Source organism: Artemia franciscana, unplaced genomic scaffold (genome assembly GCF_032884065.1).
Source record: "Artemia franciscana unplaced genomic scaffold, ASM3288406v1 Scaffold_188, whole genome shotgun sequence".
Lineage (NCBI taxonomy): Eukaryota > Metazoa > Arthropoda > Branchiopoda > Anostraca > Artemiidae > Artemia > Artemia franciscana.
Window position 1 is genome coordinate 164592 of NW_027062997.1, and position 24540 is coordinate 189131.

General features: G+C 35.6%; 1 protein-coding gene across 4 annotated transcripts in view; it reads right to left on the reverse strand.

Moving 5' to 3' along the window:
• The window catches only part of LOC136042731 (uncharacterized), a 105067-nt gene extending 87290 nt beyond the window's left edge, over positions 1 to 17777 (reverse strand). For 3 of the 4 annotated variants that reach the window (XM_065727694.1, XM_065727692.1, XM_065727691.1), the window contains exons 1-2: positions 17427 to 17777; positions 10167 to 10231 (exon numbers count right to left, since the gene is read on the reverse strand). In XM_065727694.1, coding sequence (XP_065583766.1) covers positions 10167 to 10231; positions 17427 to 17664 — 303 coding nt within the window. In that variant the 5' untranslated portion in view covers positions 17665 to 17777. The other variant, XM_065727693.1, reaches the window with a different exon arrangement.
• Between the last annotated feature and the right edge of the window lie 6763 nt (positions 17778 to 24540).

Sequence of the window (24540 nt, forward strand, 5' to 3'; positions counted from 1 at the left end):
GACCAGGATACAGGGAATATAAATGACGACCGGGACACAGGGAAAAAACTACAACGGGGACCTCGGGGGCACAGGCGGGATATATAAATGAAGACCGGGACACAGGGATTGTTCAAATAGAAATTACAGACCGGGGCAAAAATGACGACCGGGACATAGGGAATATAAATGACGACCGGGACAATCAAAGAGAAATCACAGACTTGGACACCGGGACACAAATGACGACCGGGACACAGGGAATATAAATGAAGACCAGGACACAGGGATACATCATTAGAATAATGAGGTATAGATCTGAATACGGATTGTTTTTCCCATGGACAATTATATGTTCCATGTTCAAGAGTCAGTAAACCTGACAATCTATTTATATGCACAGACAATGGACAGCGAAGAATGTTGCATATTCGCATGTTTTACGTAGCTAAAATCATATATATATATATATATATATATATATATATATATATATATATATATATATATATATATATATATATATATATATATATATATCTATATATATAAAAATAAGTTGTCTGTGTCTGTGTGGGTCGGTCTTTCGGGTGACGTCATGTTTGTGTGTTGACTGACGTCATGAAGTTAGTTGTCGTCATTTTTGTTATGACGGTGACGTCATTAAAGATATTTAAGACATGTGTTCACGTAGAAATCTATTAATGTTTAACTGTAAAATGACTGATGAACTTACAATGGCAACAGCCGAGGAAGATGCTCAAAGAGTCTATGCCAAAAAACTTGCTGCTGATAGAGAAAGTAAGAAAAGAAAGCGTGCCGAGGAATCAAAAGAACAGCAAGGAAACAGGCTTGAGGCTGATAGGGAAGTAAGAAAAGAAAGCGTGCCGAGGAACAAAAGAACAGCAAGGAAACAGGCTTGAGGCTGATAGAGAAAGAAAGAACAGAAAGCGTGCCGAGGAACTACCAGAGCAACGTGAAACCAGACTTGCTGCTAAAAGAGAAAGTGAAAAAAGAAGGTGTGCCGAGGAACTACCAGAGCAACATGAAACCAGACTTGCTGCTAAAAGAGAAAGTAAAAAAAGAAGGCCTGCCGAGGCCTCACAAGAAGGCCTCACAAGAACAGCAAGAAATCAGGCTTGCTGCTGATAGAGAAAGTAAGAAAAGAAAGCGTGCCGAGGAATCAGAGCAACCTGAAAGTTATCGCCTGGCATTCAGGTACAGCCCAGTCGATGATTATAGCTTGAGTAGATGTGTTCAAATCGGGACTATGTCTAAAATTTGTCCCTATTGCAAGGCCTTGAAATTCAATGGTGAAACAATGGGAATGTGTTGCGCCTCAGGAAAAGTTAAACTTCCTCTATTGGCTGCACCACCAGAGCCATCGAAAACTTTGCTTACTGGAACTACGTCAGAATCTAAGCGTTTTTTATCACAGATCAGAAAATATAACTCATGTTTCCAAATGACGTCGTTTGGTGCCCAAATCGAAAATCCAGATATTTATGCCTACTTTCAAAGTAAAAGGGCAAATTTAATAAAGCAGGGTCCCTTCTACCATTCTAAGGCGAGAATCATAAATTTTTACAATTGTACTTCATCAGTGATAGAAATTCTGAATTGAATGCACGGTGCAAAATTTCTCCCAACGTTGAAAGACAATCGTTTACCAATTGCAACATCTTTTCCACGAAAATAATAATTTAGTGCGTCTGTTCAAAACAGCCATCGATTTGATGCCTACTGATACGCATAAAATTGTTATTTTCGCTGACAAAACGCCTCCTGGCCAACATGTGCGTAGATACAATGCTCTAACTATCGACGAAGTGGCAATCGTTATGGTCGGTGATCAGTTTTTACCTCGAGATATTATTCTTCATAAGCGAAACGCTCAGTTGTTAAGAATTGCTGAAACTCATCGATGCTATGATGACCTACAATATGCTATAATTTTTTGGGATGGAGCCGACGGCTATCACTTTAATATTAAATTGATGAATCCAGCCACTAACAAAAAAATGAATAAGAAATGCCTTGCAATCCATTTTTATTCCTATAGACTAATGATTCGGCAGGATGAAGAAAATTATATTTTAAAATGCCGTCAATTGTTTTACCAATTCGTCGTTGATATGTATACTAAAATTGAATCAGAACGTTTGCTATATATCTGCCTGAATCAGACCAAGCTCCGCTCTGAACAATACATTCATTTGCGAGATGCAGTTATAAATGACGGTAATACCACAAACGTTGGAAGATTAACAATTTTACCTTCGTCATATGCTGGCAGTCCCCGTCATATGCATGAATATGCTCAAGATGCTATTGCGTAGGTTCGTCTCTATGGTCGTCCAGCTTTATTTATTACATTTACATGTAATCAATCTTGGGACAAGATACTGCAGCTTTTACTTCAAGGACAATCGGCGGTTCATAGACATGACATTACAGCCCGTGTCTTCCGGCAAAAGTTGAAATCACTGATAAACTACATAGTAAATTTTGAAGTGTTTGGGTCAGTGCGATGCTGGGTGTACTCAGTGGAATGGCAAAAACGAGGTTTGCCACACGCACATATACTAATCTGGCTACATAAAAAAATTACTTCGAACGAAATTGATGATGTGATTTCCGCTGAAATACCTGATGAAAATGTCGATAAGGGGTTACATGATACTATTGTAAAAAATATGATACATGGACCTTGCGGTGCACTGAACGAAAATTCACCATGCATGGCCAAAGGAAGGTGCACAAAGCAGTATCCTCGACTTTTAGTATCCAACACAATTACTGGCAATGATGGTTACCCACAATATAGAAGAAGATCTACTGAAGATGGCGGTAAAACAGCAATAATAAAGAAGCGTAACGGTACCACCATCGAAGTAGATAACCAGTGGGTTGTTCCATATTCCCCATTATTATCAAAAACATTTAATGCACACATAAACGTTGAATACTGTAACTCCGTAAAGGCAATCAAATACATATGTAAATACGTCAACAAAGGCAGTGACATGGCAGTTTTTGGCTTGCAGTCCGAAATCAAAGATATCGACGAAATCGTACAATATCAGGCTGGAAGATACATAAGCAGTAATGAAGCTGTTTGGCGAATTCTTTCATTTCTGATACATGAACGTAGTCCAGCTGTTGTTCACTTAGCGGTATATTTACAGAATGGTCAACGTGTTTATTTCTCGGAAACCAACGTGCAACAAAGAGCCCTGAATCCACCGGATACAAAGTTAACCGGTTTCTTTTCGCTTTGCAAAAATGATTCTTTTGCAAAAAAACTGCTGTATACTGAAGTGCCTTCGTATTACACGTGGAATACTAAAAATAAAATATTTGAACGTCGAAAACAGGGTAAGTCAGTCGACGGCCAACCTACCATCTTCAAAGATACCACGATAGGAAGACTCTACACCGTTCACCCCAATCAACATGAATGCTTCTTTCTACGCCTGCTTTTGGTGAATGTACCCGGTCTGACATCCTTTGAGTATTTGAGAACTGTAAACGGTACTATACATGACACTTACCGTAGTGCATGCCAAGCTCTGAATTTATTGGAGAATGACCAACACTGGGATGACTGCATCAATGACGCGTGCGAAACGTCAACTCCAAGTCAAATTCGTGCATTGTTTGGCATCATTTTAACAACTTGCTCTCCATCAGCTCCTACAGAGTTATGGGGAAAATATAAGTAAAAAATGTCCGAAGATATACTCCATCGAAAACAGTTAGAGACATCAGATATGACTTATGATTTTACATCAGAAATTTATAACTACACTTTAGTTATTATAGAAGATTTGTGCGTACATATGGCAAACTCTTCAGGATTTGGGAATGCCTTCACCTAACCGTATCGCTGCTGTTTCGACATGTGTAGAATTGGATCGTGAACAAAGTTACATTTCGAGTGATCTATTGTCGTATGTACAAAATAACATTTCCAAGTTAACGTTGGAACAAAAAGACATTTATGATACGATAATGCACTGTGTCGATAACAACGTTGGAGAAATTTTCTTTTTGGATGCGCCAGGAGGTACTGGTAAAAAGTTTGTGATAAAACTGATTCTGGCATCAATTCGATCAAAAAATGATATAGCGTTGGCAAATGCGTCGTCCGGAATAGCCGCAACATTGCTGCCTGGTGGAAGAACTCCTCATTCCGCTTTGAAATTGCCTCTGAATTTGCATTCTACAGAAACTCCCACCTGCAATATTTCCAAATCATCTGGGATGGGTAAAGTATTGCAGCACTGCAAACTTATTATTTGGGATGAGTGCACAATGGCACACAAAAAATCGTTCGAGGCTCTGGATCAATGCTTGAAAGATTTGCGAGGGAAGTCGAAGCCCTTTGGTAGCATATTAATATTGCTTGCGGGAGATTTCAGGCAAACATTACCTATAATACCTAGATCAACTCCTGCAGACGAAATGAATGCTTGCCTGAAAAATTCTAATTTATGGGCACACGTAAAAACATTTAAATTAACTACAAATATGCGTGTCCGATTGCAAAACGATGACTCTGGTCAAACATTTTCAGATCAATTGCTGGCAATTGGAAACGGAAAGCTTCCAGTAGACTCAATTTCAGGACGTATACAACTACCTGCTGATTTCTGTAATTTAGTGACGTCAAAAAATGAATTGATTGAAAAAGTATTTCCGAATATTATAAAAAATTTTAAAAATAATAAATGGCTAAGTGAAAGAGCGATTCTCGCACCCAAAAATATAGACGTTCACGAAATCAACAATATTGTTTTGACCAAGATTCGAGACCAGGCAGTCCTTTACAAGTCAGTCGACACAGTTTTGGAACCAAATGAAGCGGTTAATTATCCATCTGAATTTTTAAATTCCGTGGATCTTTCAGGGTTTCCACCACACGTACTACAACTAAAAATAGGCGTACCAATAATACTTTTAAGAAATATCAACCCACCAAAGCTTTGCAATGGCACGCGACTTGCCGTAAAAAAACAATGGAAAACCTAATAGAGGCCACAATCTTGACAGGGCCTTTTGAGGGCAAGGCTGTTCTTATTCCTCGCATTCCCATGATTCCAACGGATCTGCCTTTTTAATTTAAAAGATTGCAATTCCCAATTCGATTAGCATTTGCAATCACCATTAACAAAGCTCAAGGTCAATCATTAGAAAAATGTGGTATAGATCTTAATACTGATTGTTTTTAACATGGACAATTGTACGTTGCATGTTCGAGGGTTAGTAAACCTGACAATCTATTTATATGCAGCGACAATTGGACAGCGAAGAATGTTGTATATTCGCAAGTTTTACGTAGTTAATTCGTATTTTATCTATCTATCTATCTATCTATATAAAAACGAGTTGTGTGTATGCATGTTTGTTTGTTTGTAAAAAGAACGTTTGCATATAACGTCATTATTAGTACATAAGGCTTTGTATATGCACAGACAATGGGAAAGTCAAGAATGTTGTATATTCGCAAGTTTTACGTAGTTTAAAAGACCTATATAAATCTATCTATATTCATAGGTGGTACACAGGGACACAACTACAATGGCGCGTAACTATTATGGGGCGTAACGACTTACGTGCTCGGGGGGGCTCGGGGGGTGGGGGGCGCGAAGCGCCCCCACCAACTTGGTGTCGGGGTGCCGCAAAGCGCCACCCCAACAGATAGTATATATATATATATATATATATATATATATATATATATATATATATATATATATACTATCTATATACTATATATATTATATATATACATATATATATATATATATATATATACTATATATATATATATATATACTATATATATATATATATATATATATATATATATATATATATATATATATATATATATATATATATATATATATATATACATATTGTCCATGGATTATTCTTTATGGTTGATTGCGTATGGCTATGCTGTTTGACCTATGTGATTGTATGGATGAGTAGGGTTAAGGCCTCATTCAAGTGCTGATCTTTATTAATCACTAATTTAGGAAAACAGTCTTCCTTTTTTTCTTCTGTCCCCCCTTTATATATATATATATATATATATATATATATATATATATATATATATATATATATATAGCTGTGGGGGTGGCGCTTCGCGCAACCCCAACACCTAGTTGGTGGGGGCGCTTCGCACCCCCCCCAAGCCCCCCTCACGCTCGTAATTCGTTATGCGCCATATTAGTTACGCGTCATTGTAGTTGTGTCCCTGTGTCCCACCTGTGAATATAGATATATATATATTATATATATATATATATATATATATATATATATATATATATATATATATATATATATATATATATATATATATATATGTACTTATATATATATATGTTTTTAACTACGTAAAACTTGCAAATATACAACATTCTTCGGTGTCCCATTGTCTGTGCATATAAATAGATTGTCAATTTACCGACTCTTGAACATGCAACATATAATTGTCCATGGGAAAAACAATCCGTATTCAGATCTATAAATCATTATTCTAATGATTGCCCTTGAGCTTTGTTGATGGTGACTGTTAAACGAGCATTCCCTGTGTCCCCGTCGTCATTTATATACCCCCCTGTGCCCCCCGGTGTCCCCGTTGTAATTGTGTCTTGTTTCCCGGTCGTCATTTATATCCCCTGTTTCCCGGTCGTCATTTGTGTCCCGGTGTCCCAGTCTGTAATTTCTCTTTCAGTGTCTGGGTCGTCATTTATATTCCCTTTGTCGTGGCGTCCCGGTCGTCATTTGTGTCCCGGTGTCCTGGTCTGTTATTTCTCTTCGAACATTCCCTGTGTCCCGGTCGTTATTTCTATATCCCCCCCTGTGCCCCCGGCGTCCCCGTTGTAGTTGTGTCCCTGTGTCCCGATCGTCATTTATATTCCCTGTGTCCCGGTCATTATGTGTATCCCGGTGTCCCAGTCTGTAATTTCTCTTTAAGTGTCCCGGTCGTCATTTTTATTCCCTGTGTCCCGGTGTCCAGTCGTCATTTGTGTCCCTGTGTCCCGGTCTGTAATTTCATCAGTTGACAAACATGGCGTCAGTCGACAAACAACATCATGACGACATACAGCTAAATCCTTATAATGACGTCAGTCGACAAACATGACATCAGTCGACACACAAACATGACGTCAGTTTACAGTCACACAAACAAACAACTTATTTTTATATATAGAGATATATATTTCCCATCAAAAGGAACAGATGGAGTATAAGATAAAAAAAAGTGAAAACACACTAGAAAAGAATACACAAACACAAGAAAAATAAAGAACAAATGGGTATATAACTACAAAAACAAAAACTATTGTCTCAAAATAATTTCCCAATGATAAGTAACAATATTAGAGCTATATCAGGTGATCTGGGCTATGATCGCTTCATTAGGGTTGATAATCCCTTGCCGACTTGTCACAGTACGGTTATTTGTCAATGGTGGAAGCCGTAAGAGGTATTTCGCATATTTATAATATGTAGACTGCAATTCTTTCTAATCTTCTTTTTGTAATATCCTCCAGAAGGGACTTAAATACAGATAATGGGATAGTGCCACTGGATGGTGCAGCTGGGCCAAAATCCACCGATCAAACTGACATTTATAAATTACAACACTGCTATACGCTAAAGAGATCCGTTTCTGCAGATGACTCTGCAAAAGGTGACGTTTCAAAAGCTGGTGTTTCAAGCATAGGCCGGCCAATAGGGATCCCCAAATCAACTATGTGTTCGGCAAGCCCAACAGTAGCACCACCTAGCCTAACATCAACAGCTGACCCTTACTTAGTATTAAACAAATTAATTTCTGATTTCTCCTCATTAAACTGAAGGCCTATTTTTCCATATTCTACCTGAAACTGAATAAAATTCTCCTCTAAACTGCAAAAGAGGCGGCACAGATTAAGTACATCGTCTGCATAGCTTATTAGTGATAGATCAATCCCTTTCAGAATGTATGTCAGATTTGACTTAGATTGCGATTTGACGATGCTGTTATTAAATGCGGTAGGTGATGTCAATGCACCCTACCTTACAACTTTTTAACGAGAAGCACCGGGTTATTTGTCAGGTTTAGTGTTGTCGGTAGCTTAAGCTCAGCTTTTAAATTTTGATACATATCATACAAAAGGTTTAACATACATGGGTCAACACTTGATAGGCCCATATCTAAAATAATCTGCTTATGAATTAGTGAATCGAAGGCCCGTCTAACATCATGCACAGCGAGAGCTATGCTCTCACCGCTTTTCTCAGCATCTATCAAGGCCGAAACAAGAGCAGAAAGAGCGTGGCAACAACCTAGACCAGGCTGAAAACTGAATTGATGGTCTGCAACTGTGCATTTTGACAACAGTTCATCAGCAATAAGTGCCTCAAATAAATTACAAAGAACTGTAGCCACAGTTATAGGTCGGAATGACGAGCACTGCCAAAGAGGCTTTCCCTTCTTAGGCAAAGGTGTTAGTATTCCTATTGAAAAAGAATCAGGCACAGTGACCGGGTTAAAAGTCATTTGAAAATGAAGGCAAGGTGCTCAAGGAACATCTCGCTGCAAAACAGCAGGTGCTGAATTGGTGTACTGTCACAACCACGCGATTTCCTTTTTTAGTTTTCTAATAGCAGTACGCATAGAACACCTTGTAATTACAATTTACTGTTTTCTTGTCAATTACGTGAGAAGAAGTCATCCAGTTTTGCACCGAAATCTTTTTGTAGCCGGATCTCAGGAGCCAAAAATTCATTTCTGTAAAGATGAACCCAATTATCTTAAGATATTGAAGTAATTGTTACATGAGACCTTTCTTTAAACACTGAAGACTAAAGTTTATTCGGGTGGATAAGGACAGCTTAAGATGAAGAACGAATAATTGGACAACGGTGTAGTGAAATATATATATATATATGTAAACTACATAAAACTTGCGAATATACAACATTCTTCGCTGTCCCATTGTCTGTGCATATAAATAGATTGTCAGGTTTACGGACTCTTGAACATGCAACATATAATTGTCCATGGGAAAAACAATCCGTATTCAGATCTACATCTCATTATTCCAATGATTGCCCTTGAGCTTTGTTGATGATGATTGCTAATCGAACATTCCCTGTGTCCCCGTCGTCATTTATATATCCCCCTGTGCCCTCCGGCGCCCCGTTGTAGCTGTGTCCCTGTGTCGGTCGTCATTTATATTCCATGTGTCCCGGTCGTCATTTGTGTCCCGGTGTCCCGGTCTGTAATTTTTCTTTGAGTTTCCCGGTCGTCATTTATATGTCCATTTATATACTTTGTGTCCTGGTGCCCCGGTAGTCATTTGTGTCTCGATGTCCCGGTCTGTAATTTCTCCTTGAGTGTCCCAGTCGTCATTTATATTCCCTATTTCCCTGTCGTCATTTGTGTCCCGGTGTCCCTGTCTGTAGTGTCATCTTATAATGACGTCATATACAAAGCCTTATATACTTATATCTTGCGAATATACAACATTCTTCGCCGTCCCATTGTCTGTGCATATAAATAGATTGTCAGGTTTACCGACTCTTGAACATGCAACATGTAATTGTCCATGGGAAAAACAATCCGCATTCAGATCTATACCTCATTAATCTAATGATCGCCCTTGAGCTTTGTTGATGGTGATTGCTAATCGAACATTCCCTGTGTCTAGGTCGTCATTTATATATCACCCCTGTGCCCCCAGCGTCCCCGTTGTAGTCGTGTCCCTGTTTTCCGGTCATCATTTATATTCCATGTGTCCCCGTCGGTATTTGTGTCTCGGTGTCCCAGTCTGTAATTTCTCTTTGAGTGTCCCGGTCGTCAATTATATTTCCTAAGTCCCAGTGTCCCGGTCGTCATTTGTGTCCCGGTGTCCCGGTCTGTAATTTCGTCAGTCAACAAATATGACGTCAGTCGACAAAAAAATTCATGACGGCATAATGCTCAATCCTTATAATGACGTCAGTCGACAAACATGACGTCAGTCAACTCGACAAACATGATGTCAGTCTACAGTCGAAAAACATGACGTCAGTACACAAACAACTTATTTTTATATATATAGATATAGCTATCACTTAACTGGTCTCTCATTCAGGCTTGATTGAAATAAAGGAGATTCAAAATTGATTCTTACCCTTTTCTTTATAGGTACTTTGCTCTGATTTAAGTTTGTTGCCTTTACAGGAGTGTCCGATGGCCCTAGAATAAAGGGAAGACAAATTTTGTGAAAAAGAAAATAAAAACATGACTAAATAAATCATTAAATGAGCAACATATATTGCAATATCCAAGCATGGCAGAAAGCAATCTCTCGCTATTGAACAGGATTAAATAATAAAACAAAATTTCCAACTTTAAAAAAAGAAAAGTTATTACGTAAATGAAGGGGAATGCTTCCTCCTAAACACCTTACTCTTTGCGCTAAAATTTTTTAGTACTTTTAGAAAACCTAATATTGTTCTAGTTAATTATAAATTTGGAAAAAAATCTCTGATCTTAGGGATAGCCATCCCTGTTAACATGGAGGTAAGAAAATTGACCATAGATGAAATATCTGTAAAACATGATAGATATAAATATAGCCTTAGAAAGGGCAGAATTTCCTAGGTCCTAATCTAGATTTTTGTATAAACATGTAAAAGAATAATGCAATATTTTTTTACTAGATTAGTAAAAGTAAGTGACAGATTATGGTAGAGGGAATTCTTAGTGGCCAAGGGTGTAACAATCACTGTTTTGGAGAATATGTTGGAACTATCCTTCGAGGAGAATAGTAATTATGCTTTTCATTGGGGAGTTGTTTTTGGAGAAAAATTTATACTATGGCAAACAATTTTAGAATGTACCTTAATAGCCCAAATGGTACGAATTAACAATTTTTGAGGCCCGACTGTAAGTTAGTTATGAAAAGCTAAAGTAGCCCTTCCCTAAAGATTCACTCACCTCCCTCTAAATTGATGCATAACAACGCAAAAAGATAGACATAAAGTGCTCTGCAGCTAAAACATTGTGTAAAATATGGAAAAATTATGAAGACAATGAAATAACCCTTGGAAAAGGGTCACCTTTAGATTAAGGAGAGAGCCTATGAGAAAATTGTGAACATAAATAAGAGTGTGGCTATAATAATAGATTGTTGTGTTTACATGTTCTTAATAAACCTATTAGATTCAGCAGAATAACTGCTATTGAGCCTACCATACGCTTCTTATGGTGATCAAGCACCACATAGATACTACTGAGATGAGGATACGACAAGAAGGTAAAAAGTCAGAAATTTCATCTCAAGCTCATTCAAAGCTAATTCTCAAGTTTAGCATATGCAAGTTTAGATCATGTAGTCTTGTTGGATATAATTGAAACAAAGGTACATATATATATATATATATATATATATATATATATATATATATATATATATATATATATATATATATATATATATCATTTGAAAAAACGATAAACCTTGGATCTGTGAATTACAGCTGTTAAACCAGGTGTTATGCAAAAAAAATAATAATAATAACATAGACGGAAAAACCTCAGAAAGTGTATTATTAAAACCTCAAGATACGACAATTCAAGAAAAGACAATTAAAAACCTCAGAAAGTGTATAAACATCCTGAGGAAGAGTGAGCTCGAATTCTGATAAAAGTGTGTTCAATATAGAACAAAAGAACAAGTTGAAAAAGAAAGATTCCTAAATATGCAAAGAATTAATGTATATAGTCTTAGCAGCTAGTGTTATTGAGGAAATAAATAGTTATAAATGCATTTCGCTAACCTTTAATAATTATTAAATAAAAAAAACTAATTTTTTTAGCTGAAAGTAAGGAGCGACATTAAAACTTAAAACGAACAGAAATTACTCCGTATATGAAATGGGTTGTCCCCTCCGCAATCCCTCGCTCTTTACGCTAAAGCTTTTAATTGTTTTAAAAAGTAGAATTGTGGCAAAGAGTCAAACTTCAGCGTAAAGAGCGAGGGATTGCGGAGGGGACAACCCATTTCATATACGGAGTAATTTCTGTTCGTTTTAAGTTTTAATGTCGCTCCTTACTTTCAGCTAAAAAAATTAGTTTTTTTTATTAAATTTCTGAACGTTTTTGAATTAATGCATGTTTGGTTTTGGCTCTCCGCACATAAATTATTAAAATGAAACTTGTATATTAATTCTTTTTTTGGCTAAATGGCTTTCTCTTAGTTTTGATCAGACGATTTTGAGAAACAAGGGGTGGAGAAGGAGGCCTAGTTGCCCTCCAATTTTTCGGTCACTTAAAATGGCAACTAGAACTTTTAATTTTTAATGAACGTTTTTATTAGTAAGAAATACACGTAGCTTAAGAATTAACTTACATAACAAACTTTCATAACCTTATATTTTTATTATGTATACGAGGGGGTTTTTACCCTCGTTAATACCTCGCTCTTTACACTAAATCGTAAGTTTTGTCCCAATTCTTTAAGAATGACCCCTGAATCAGAAAGGCCGTAGAATAAATAGTTGAAATTACTAAAAATACTTTAGCATAAAGAGCAAGGTATTTATCTCCTCCTAAATACCTCGCTCTTTATACTAAAGTATTTTTAGAACCCCTCATATGCGTAATTATCTCTGTTCGTTTTAGGTTTCAATGCTACTTCTTCCTTTCATTTGAAAAAACGTTTTCATGTTTATTTTTCATTGTTTTCTTATAGTAGTGCTAGAGAACCCTGCGCCCTTTTCATTGAATTTTTCTTCCCTCATGACAGATTCCTCCAAGGAAAGATCCTCCAACATAGCCCCCTCTCCTCAGCCCCACCCCCAAACAAAATAAAATCCCCCTGAAAACGTCTGTACACTTCCCAATAACCATTACTATATGTAAACACTGGTCAAAGTTTGTAACTTGCAGCCCCTCCCCCAGGGATTGTGGGGGAGTAAGTCATCCCCAAAGACATAGTTATTATGGTTTTCGACTATGCTGAACAAAATGGCTATCTCAAAATTTTGATCCGTTGACTTTGGGAAAAAAATGAGCGTGGGAGGGGGCCTAGATGCCCTCCAATTTTTTTGGTCACTTAAAAAGGGCACTAGAACTTTTCATTTCCGTTAGAATGAGCCCTCTTGCGACATTCTAGGACCACTTGGTCGATACGATGACCCCTGGGGAAAAGAAAAAAAAAAAAACAAAAAAAAAAAACAAACAAATAAACACGCACCCGTGATTTGTCTTCTGGCAAAAAATACAAAATTCCACATTTTTGTAGATAGGAGCTTGAAACTTCTATAGTAGGGTTCTCTGATACGCTGAATCTGATGGTGTCATTTTCGTTAAGATCCTACGACTTTTAGGGGGTGTTTCTCCCTATTTTCTTAAATAAGGCAAATTTTCTCAGGCTCGTAACTTTTAATGGGTAAGATTAAATTTGATTAAACTTATATATTTAAAATCAGCATTAAAATGCGATTCTTTTGATGTAGCTATTGATATCAAAATTCAATTTTTTAGAGTTTTGGTTACTATTGAGCCGGGTCGCTCCTTACTACAGTTCGTTACCACGAACTGTTTGATAGAATTGTCATCGTTCGGAAAAGCTTCTGTAAATATTGTAATAACAAATTCGTGTCGTAAGAACTGTTGCTAAGACATTAAATAGAGGCTAATCTCAGTTCTATGTTGTGGTAAAAAAAAATCTATTTTTTAGAGTTTCAATTTTTTAACGTTCTCATTGTAGTTTGAAACCTATCAGATTAGAAGTCTTGCTGTGCCTAATTAAAATTTGTACCAAGAATAAAGACTTTAGTGACTTAATAATATTAATTAATGAAGGGTAGGTATTTTTTTTTTAAGAAAAAAAAACTGATGGCTAAAAAGGGATAGCCCCTAGAAAAAAACATGGAAAAATATTGTCTCTTGCATTTGTTCAAGATATAACCTGTATTATATCTTGTACTTAATTCTCATGCTTATTTATGTATACATATGCATATGTATAAATCGTCACACACAAATCTTTTCGATCTATAATAATCCTTTAAGTAAATGCTAATGCTAAATTCAGCATGCAAATAATAATACAACTAAACGCTGACAAGAAACAGAATGTTTCTATTTAAGCGACACGTTGCTTTTAAGGTAGCAAGTAAGTAAGTAGTTGACCACCAACTAATAAAAAAGTACATCTACATATACAAAATTGTGCATTTTCTTTTGTCACTATATATGTAACATTTTTTGCTTTATTTACATTCTAATGTAAGAATTTATTTTAGATACACCCTAAGTTTTTTTTGGAAACTAAATTTGTTTGTTAAAGCTTTTTGGATCCATCTTTCAATCAATCGTTACCACGTTTTAGGAGCCCCTGCTGGGTAGCAAATCTCCAAGGCAGTTCAATTGTAACCTGATGTCAATAGTTCATACCATCAGAAACCAAGCCAAAACTGGTCAGCTAATATCTTGGAAACTTCGGTATTAAAGTGTGCAGCATTAAATAATTGTTCTGCCAATTCAGCATCAAGTGAGATAAACTCAGAACTTAAATTAGGCCTTGGAAATATCAAAACAAGTGCTTGTTGCAACCTAAATGGCTTTAAATTATTGCAGGGGAGAATTTTCCACAGAAAGGGAATTTTTCAGGGAATAAACTTTTCAGGGAAAATTTTTATATTGGGTGGACTTGCCAGCATTTCTATACAAAATTTCTTCATATGTGTCAATTTTACGCGTTTAGATGTTAAGGGTGAAAGTAAGGAGCAACATTAAAAATTTAAAATAAACAAAAATTATTATGTATATGAGGGGGGTTGTCTCAACCTCGACATCTTAAGGCTAAAGTTTAAATTTTGTCCCAATTCTTTAAAAAGACGCCTGGAACACAAAAAGGCCGTTAATTAGAACAATAAGTAATTTGCATTTAAGTGCCGAGAAACTGTAAGTGAAGAGTGATGTGTTGACGAGGGGGTAAGGGGTAGCCCTTCTATTATACGTAATAATTCCTGTTCATTTTAAGTTTTAATATTGCTCCTTACTTACAGATGAAAAACCTTTTTTTCTTATTTAATGAAGCTTAGAGACAAACATTTATCGAAAGACAATAAAAAAAAGTACGTCAATTAAAGTAAAATTATATAAAAATGGAAAAAGTAAGTAACTGCAAAAATACACACAAAAAATGTCCCACATAAGAAAAACTAAGATATAAACTCCGAGTATTCAGTTCCGTTGAGCAATGCCGAAGCGTTGGACGCATATTTTGAACGCATGTTCGACAAATTTGAACTTGGCTACCAAACACCAAAATGATTTATGGCTTTATATGGCGCATATAAAAGTGACGAATTATCAAAGTAGTTTGTTCAAAGTAATACATCAAAACTAAGATTAAGAATATCAAATAAAAAATTTAATTCAATATTTTTAACTTAAGTTTGAATACCAAAAATCAATATATTTGATACCTTCACACTTCATAACTGAAAAAAAATAGTTTTTTTTTAAAGTGACAATAAGATAAATGAAATCATCCCTGAAAAAAAAATGATAACAAAACTCAAAAAACGAAACCGTTCAGGGGGAAAATACAGAACATCCCAGCATTCCGTTCAGAGGAAATATTTCTGATTATAGTGGCTCATGGGTATTCTTGCAATGCAAGCAAAAGTATACGGCATATTTTTACGGAAATTATCCCTTATTAAGTTGTTTTCTTTGTGTTTTCTATGATTATAAGAACTTTCTTGTGTGCTAATAACTGCACTAATTAGCCTACAAACAAACAAATACATATTTAGGATCACTGTAAAAAGCTGATTCATTAATTGAGTGTTATCAATAGTTAGGCGTTATAGAACTGTTATTTACATACAATTCATTAGTATGAAGAATTTGTTTTTGTTTTTTTGATTTTTTTTTTTACTCCAACCCAATCATATAGAAAAAATATTTGTGAAAAACTGGAAAAGGGTTACTCAGTCACATATTAGAACTTATATTTGCCTTATTAAGGATCAAAATTTATTGGCAGACAGTTGACAATGGGACAACACACAATGTCAAAAAGGGAAGAATTGTCACTTGGATATAGTGACCATATTCTTGATTTGTCCTAATTTCTTCTATGAAATGCCTAGTATTCTAACTTATAAAGTATCATACTATCCGACCCATGTTGATTGAGTGCTTAAAAGCTAATGCTTTCAATATTTATGCATAATTTGTGTGTCATTTCCTTTTTTTATTTTATTTTTCTTAGGCTCCCCTTACTTTATCTTTGATTACAAAGGGTGATAATATGTAATTAGTATTATTATCTAATGTTGCTGTGAAAGCACTAATCATAGAAACCTTGTTTGATTGTTTTATATTGATTTCATAGAAAATACTTATATATTTTACAATCTTATAGCCTAAAGTACTTCAGAGTTTCTTGAAAGAAACGCTGAAAGAGTCCTTAGGAATATGGAACTTCATGGTCTAGAGGTTTTTTCCAAGACAGTCCAATGCCTCGCATCTCAAACTTCACCCTTCAATCTCCAGGTTTTAACTTCACCCTTTATACCCAATGTTTTAGTGATATGCAGTATTTTATATAAAGTAAAATCCAAGCATCTACGGGGAAATGCCTTCCCCGTTCACCACGAGGCAAATGATGATTTAAATTGAAGAATCTATAAAAATGTGACATTTAGAAAATTCCTAGTATATTATAAAATAAAGTTTGAGTATTATCGTCTCTTGTTCAAAAGTTTTGAATATAGCTTAAGGGTATATCTGGCTCCATTAGTGAGAGTAAGGGTGGGTTGGGGGCGGGGGGTATGTCACTGCAGCACCAATTATGTCTGAGATATCGTCTAAGAGAAATTGAATGGCAGTACTTTTAGTTATTGTCTCCCTCCATAAGTACTAAAACATTCACCTCCATCCCTCTGCATCCTTTATTTTCCATATGTAACACAAATTAAATATTCAGTATAATTTAAAACCTTAAACACAAGTTATCTAGTATTTCAGCCCCCCCCCCATCTAGAACTTCATCCTCCTAGCTCCTTCTGTTACACCGTATTCTGGCTTCACAACATTATACATTTGGGTTCAATCCATGCATTTGGATAAGGTATCCTCCCTCCAATGTTATACGAGATAAACAAGAACTAAATGGAAATGAAAAACTCACTTTTGTCCATTGCCTTACTTATTTCCCTTCTGATAATTCTTCTTTAACTGATTTTTGATTGCTACTGAAAGGTAGTGTTTGAACTGAAAAAGTTCAACACGATACCTCTAATCCGTTTCCCACTGAGATCACTTTGTTAACATCTTAAGAGAATTATGTTGAAATACGTAATTATCAGGTTGAAAACCATTTCATTTCAAAAGGTTTACGAAATATAAGTAATTAGCAACTTACCTAGCAAAACTGCTTTGAAAAAAAAGAGAGAAAACGAATTCCAGGTGGCATCCACTTTCAGATATCTTGCAAACTGAGTGGCGCGTGCCAAGTGTGATATAAACCCTTCCAAGTAGGGTTGAACTATGCGGCACACATAGAGCTGTAAGATGTACCTCAAGTGGCAGAGAATTGACGCCCCCTTAGATGAATGATGGAACTGAAAAACAATAAGGCTAAGGATACAAATAAACGTCATAGAGGTAATGAGCAACGTGTTCCCTCGGGTGTGAGTCTTGCGCGATTAGCCCCCTGAGTTTCACTTTGAATTAACAGCCACCAATCACTTTTGTAATTATTTTCTTCTTAATTTTCTCTTAATAGAGGTTAGGTAAATCGATATAATGCCCACACATCTACAAGAGGAGGCTGCTCAATTTCAACCAAAATTTCGTGACAAGGAAGTTATCATGATTTTTGGGCCGTTGAGTGTTTGGACAAAATCTAACCTACACAGTGGGCCACAGACTTGTGCCTTAGATCTGCTTTCCTAATCTAGCCAATTTGTTTCGCCTTACGAACATTGATTTATCAAAGATTTCCGCCAGTCGCAAGTATCAGATAAAAATCTAAGACAGTTTTCGAATAAAACACTTATACTTTACAATTATCTACAAAAAAACTTTTGAAATCGCTTTTTTTTAAAATAAAAGTTAAAGAAAGTATTAGTATCAGATGGTTTAAAATGGAAAATTCATACAATAAAGAAAATTAAACACAAGCGTGCAAAAATTTGTCAAAATTCGCAAAATCTAGTGCTAAAGAAATCAGAATATACAGAAATAAAAGCAACCCCTCGCCCAAAGATATACACAACTAACAATATTACGTTTAGAAAAGAATGAAAATGGTTTCTGGGAGAGAGGGGCTTAAGTAAGAAAACTTGAAACTTTTTGGCTGCCATTTATCTGTTTTAAAGAATATCAAGAGTTAGTTTACCGACCAATCTTAAGAGAACCTATTTCTGTTTGCCTAAATCATGAATATATTAATCCATATCAAGTTGAAAGCCCTAGTGGTTTAACGCCACCTGCCTCAATAATTCATTTTAAATTCCTCTCCCAACCGCCCTAAGCTTCGGTGATGTTTTCGAGTAGTTTTGCAGTTTTTTTTTCAACCTATTTTGAAATCTTTGTGAAATTCTAGCATTTTCGAATAAACTTAGTAGCTATGAAAAAACACAGAAAAAAAGAAACAAAAATAAGAAACAATATTCTGGTTAGGGCGAGTTCACACAAGACAAAATATTCATCAACATTCGTTCGAAATTTGAGGAAAAATATTCGTTGGTTCAAAATCCTCAGTATAGCCATCACGGTATCCACAACTCGACTAATTATCAAACCGCTCCTGCTAACGACCTGTAATCAAGGACCGAGTCGGCCCCTTAGTAACCGAAGGTCTAGAAAATGGAATCTTGATATCAATAGATACATCAAAAGAATATGGATTATTATACTAATTCCAAGCAAATACGATTCATTAAGTTTTAGCCATTAAAAGCGACGAGCCTGAGAACATCTACCAGATTTTTGAAAAACGGAGAAAATATCACCCAAAATTTGAGGAATCTTATTGAAAATTTTGCTATTAAATTCAGCAAAAGGGCAGAAGAAGCTGACGTACCAGAGCAATGTATTCGTAAAAGAACTGTAAAATAATGTATTCGTCCTATCTGGTCAATGGACCCTTGTTTGAAGTCGATAAAAATAAAGCGAAACTACGGCTCCAGATATGGAATGAATGTGGTCGGCCAAGTTCTTGGTGTGTCGCTGATCTCAAACGTAAAACTAAAACCAAATATAAACGTTATCTGAGGTCGGCACGTTACCGCGGTATGGACTTCACTGTGAGTAGGAAGGATTGGCGAAAAGTGATCAATTCTGACAAGTTAAATGATGAAAATATGACAAGTAATTGCCTTCCACCTTCAGCTTGGTATAAACATTATTATTTGATTTTTCAGTGATTAACTGTTCATTACATTCTATATATACTCGCCTTCTTACCCCCCTCTTTAGTATAACGCTTTTGCAACGCCATATAGTGCCCATATTTTTTTCTTCCGTAATTGATGCTGTGAAAAGTTTAAAATCTGATTCAATAGATAAGGATGGTATTTCTAAGATGCATATGTATATATCTCACTTTCAGCTTCTTTTTCAAATGTGTCTTTGTACTTTATACGTACCTGAGAGTTTTCTTTGTGGCACTGTTTCGTCAATTTAAAAAGAGGAAAGTCACCTACTGATTGTTCCTGCTATCGACCTATTACTGTATCTTGTAATATTAGTAAGGTTTTTGAGTATATCCTTCTACCTTTTTTGACTAAAAATATTATTGAGCGTGAGAACCAATTTGGTTTTCGATATAGGGTGGGTTGTCAGCATGCGCATAAGATTATGTATTCTCTACTGGCTGATAATTCTTCCATGGAAATTGTCTTTATATTTGTGCTTTGGATCTTTCGAAAGCGTTAGATAGTGTGGTCCATAGTCAGCTCTTTTTTTTCTTGTATAATTCTGGGGTCAATCTCTCTGTTATAATGCTTCTTAAGTTTTTGGTATTCAAACTATTTTCTTCAATTAAGATCTGCACCAGACACTATTATAAGAATACGAAGAGGAGTTAGGCAGGGTGGTGTTCTGTCCCCTACGCTTTTTAAGATTTGTATTTCTAGTGTGCTGGCTAAGATTTCAGGTACATACCTTTATGGTCTTGCGGATGTTTCTTATCTTGGGTATGCTGAAAACTTTCTTCTGATTAGCCGTTCCAAAAAGGGTCTTTCCCAAAAGGTCTCTACAGTTTCTGATGCTTTCTCTGATATTGGCCTTTCACTTAATATAGATAAATGTGAGTTTCTTCCCTATAACTGTGCTACTGCAACGCCCCTTCACTGTAATAACTTCACTATCCCTCTTGTTGATTGTATTTGTTGGCTTGGTATCTCTATTACTAATAATCTTTCGACTTAGGTCAGCGTACTGTTTGTGATATAAACAAAAAGATTCAGATTGGTTATGCAAAAGTTGTTGCAAACATAGGGAAGTATAATAGACGTGCGCTGACAAAACTTTATTCTACTTTTTGTGATCATTCTGTCCAAAACGCATCAGGTCTTTTCCCACTTCTTAACAATGGTAATTTAAAAAATTTGGATAATTTGTTTCAAATTTTGCAAATTTCTTCTGTATCTTCCACCTTGGACAAAAAACCGTACTCTTGTTAGAAAATTTTCAGTTCCTGATATAACTATAAAGTTGGAGATTCTTCACAGGAAACTCTCCAGTACAGCTTCTGCGCGCATATCCCCTCACCACTGTCTTATCCGTTTTTTTCGTTGACTTTGTGTGTGTATTTGTTTTTCTCTTTGTGTTTTTTTATATTTATTGTTACTCCACCATATTTACTTTATGTATCGTGTGGGTGAAAAATAAAATAAATAAATAAAAATTCCATCCTCGCTGAAAATTTCCCAAGAAAAGTTCTTGCGGACAATTCCGCCTAACAATTTCTCTTTAGTATACTTTCATTAGAAAAAGACATTAAATTCTAGTGGTTTTTAAGTAATATCGGATATTCCTCTTCTGTAGAATTTATTTTCTGGAAATCTCCTCACCTCCAATGGAAAGTCACTCCCACAGAAATTTCCCAACCGAAAATTTCCTACAAAAATTTCCCGAAACCGAAATTTCCTAAAAAAAAATTTTTTTTTAGATTGATCTGATTTCATTTATGACTGTGGCTCTAGCAGTAATTTACTTTATAACTATGGCACGAAAGAAGTGGACTGTGGCACCTTTTCAAGGCTTTGGGTTGTGTTTGGGTGAGTTCAAGTTTCGAGTCTCGAACACTAGCTAAGTATCAAGGAAGTGTTTAGATTTACTTTTTGTACATGATTTTTGTGTTTTTTTCTAGTCATTTTTTTTTTTAACGAGTTTTCAAAAAAATATTTTGACATTTTTTTCTCTTGTCATAAATTCTTATTTGTTGTGTTTAAACAGAATAAAAATATATCTGAGAATGCTTGTATCTTTTTAATTCAGGATACCGTATTTTAGACTGACTCAAGGTGAAGTTTACCCTAGTTACTAGGAATGCTTATTGGGACTTCAAAAGACCTTTGTAGTTCTCCATCAATGGATTTTATAAGCTTAGTGTCATGGACGACAGTTTAGTTACCAATGGTTAGCACCATAGAAAATGTTTTGCTTTGTCTGATTTTTAATGTGCTATAAAATAAAAAAGCAAGTTTTTTTAACTAAAAGTAAGAAGTGACATTAAAACTTAAAACGAACAGACATTGCCCCGTATATGAAAGGGGCTGTTCCCTCCTCAACGCCCCGCTCTTTGCGCTAAAGTTTGACTCTTTCTCTCAACTCTACTTTTTAAAACAGTAAAAACTAGCGTAAAGAACAGGGCATTGAGAAGGGAACAGCCCCTTTCATCTACGGAGTAATTTCTGTTCGTTTTAAGTTTAAATGTCGCTCCTTGCCTTCATCTAAAAAAAGCTTGTTTTTGTTATTTAATTTCTGAGCGTTTTTGAGTTAATCCATGTTTTGATTTCGGCTCTCCGCAGATGAATAATTAAAACAAAATTTGCATATTTGTTTTTTTGGCTAAATGGCTTTCTCATACTTTTAACCGAACGATTTTGAAAAAAAAGGAGCGCAGGAGGAGGCCCAGTTGCTCTCCAATTTTTGGGTTACTTAAAAAGACAGCTAGAACTTTTTATTTTTTACAAACGCTTTCATTAGTAAAAGATATACGTAACTTACAAATTAGCTTACGTAACGAACTTTTATATTCATATGTTCTTATTACGTATATGAGGGGGTTCGACCCCTTGTCAATACCTTGCTCTTTACACTAAAGCTTAAATTTTGTCCTTATTCCTTAAGAATGACCCCTGAATCACGAAGGCCGTAGAATAAATAGTTGAAATTACTAAAAATACTTTAGCGTAAAGAGTTAGGTATTAGGAAGAGGTAAACTCCTTTTATGCGCAATATTTTCTGTTCGTTTTAAGTTTTAGTGCTGATCCTAACTTTCAGTTGAAAAAACTTTTTCATATTTATTTTTTCATTGTTTTTTTAAATAATGCTAGAAAATGATCCGTCCCATTTATGGAAATTTTCTTTGGAAAAATATCCCCTTTATAGAAAAATTCCCCCATGACAAATTCCTCCATGGAATGTTCACCCCACATAACCCTCTCTTCTCAACCCCTCCTCCCAACCAAAGAATCCCCCTGAAAACGTCTGTACACTTCCCAATAATCATTACTATATGCAACACTAATCAAAGCTTGTAACTTGCAGGCCCTCTCACGGGGACTTTGGGGAGTAAATCGTCCCCAAAGACATAGTTATTAGGTTTTTCGACTATGCTGAATAGAACAGCTATCTCAGAATTTTGACCAGTTGACTTTGGGAAACAAAATGAGCGTGGGAGGGGTCTAGGTACCTCCATTTTTTTGGCCACTTCAAAAGGGCACTAGAACTTCTTATTTTCGCTAGAACGAGCCCTCTCACAACATTCTAGGACCACTGGGTCGATACGATCACCCCTGGGGAAACACATTTTTATAGATGGGAGCTTGGAACTTCTACAGTAGGGTTCTTTGATACGCTGAAGCTGATGATGTGATTTTCATTAATATTCTATGACTTCTAGGGGGTGTTTCTCCCTATTTTCTAAAATTAGTCAAATTTTTTCAGGCTCGTAACTTTTGATGAGTAAGACTAAACTTGATGAAACTCATATATTTAAAATCAGAATTAAATGCAATTCTTTTGATGTGATCAAAATTCTAGGACCACTGGGTCAATACGATTACCCCTGAAAAAAAACGCATCCGTGATCTGTCTTCTGGCAAAAACTACAAAATTCCTCATTTTTGTAGATAGGAGCTTGAAACTAGTATAGTAGGATTCTCTTATACGCTAAATCTGATGGTGTAATTTTCGTTAAGATTTTATGAATTTTGGGGGGGTGTTTCCCCCTATTTTCCAAAATAAGGTAAATTTTCTCAGACTCGTAACTTTTGATGGGTAAGACTAAACTTGATAAAACTTTTATATATGAAATCAGCATTAAAATATTATTCTTTTGATGTAACTATTGGTATCAAAATTCCGTTTTTTATAGTTTTGGTTACTAATGAGCCGGGTCGCTCCTTACTACAGCTTGTTACCACGAACTGTCTGATAATTGAGAACAGCGGAACTACCACTCAGAATGTGCAATCACATGAGCCCACCCCTAACTTTCTAAAACCATCCGTTATATAATAGCAACTGAAAAACTGTGTATAGGAAAAGTCGTCATTTAGTATTATTCATAAAAAAAAAACTCAAAACGATCTGAAATTAAAATAAATAGCCATACTAAACATAAAGAAAGCAGATACTGAAATAGGTTGATAAATGAATCTTATAACGAGCAGAAATTAAATCGAAAAACCAGGTCACGCTTAAAACGAACAAAAATCACATAAAATGCAAGTTTGGTTACCTACCCCTCACTGCTCCCTTGACCGTAAGAACTGTAAGGCTTATTCTGGCATTTGGGCTTTACTAAAAATGTATGCATTGTACTCTCCATTTATAACATTATAAGATCTGTGAATAAGTTGTCTGATGTAGACCAAACACTTTTTATGGCACTGGAGCTGAAGGGACTCTAGTTGCTGCACCGTTTCTCCACCCCATATCTCTGCTCCATATTTTATCACGGGTAAAATTTTTGTATTAAATATTCTTTAATATAGTTTTATGTTTTTAATCCCCATTATCGTCGGGTTTCTAAAAATTGCTGACATAGCCACTTTACCTCTCTTAATTATTTCATCAACATGACTCTTTAGGCTTCCATTTTCCGATAAGATAAAGCAAAAATATTTCATTCGTTTACTTTTAATTAGTTCCTTACTATTAACTTTAAATGTATATTTTTCTTCGCCCCCTACACTCCTTTTTTTAAAGTAGCAATTTCGCTCTTTTCAGTATTCAGTCTTAATTTTTTTATTTTTTTTATGCAAATATTCTTCTATGATATTCAAAAGTGTCTGTAG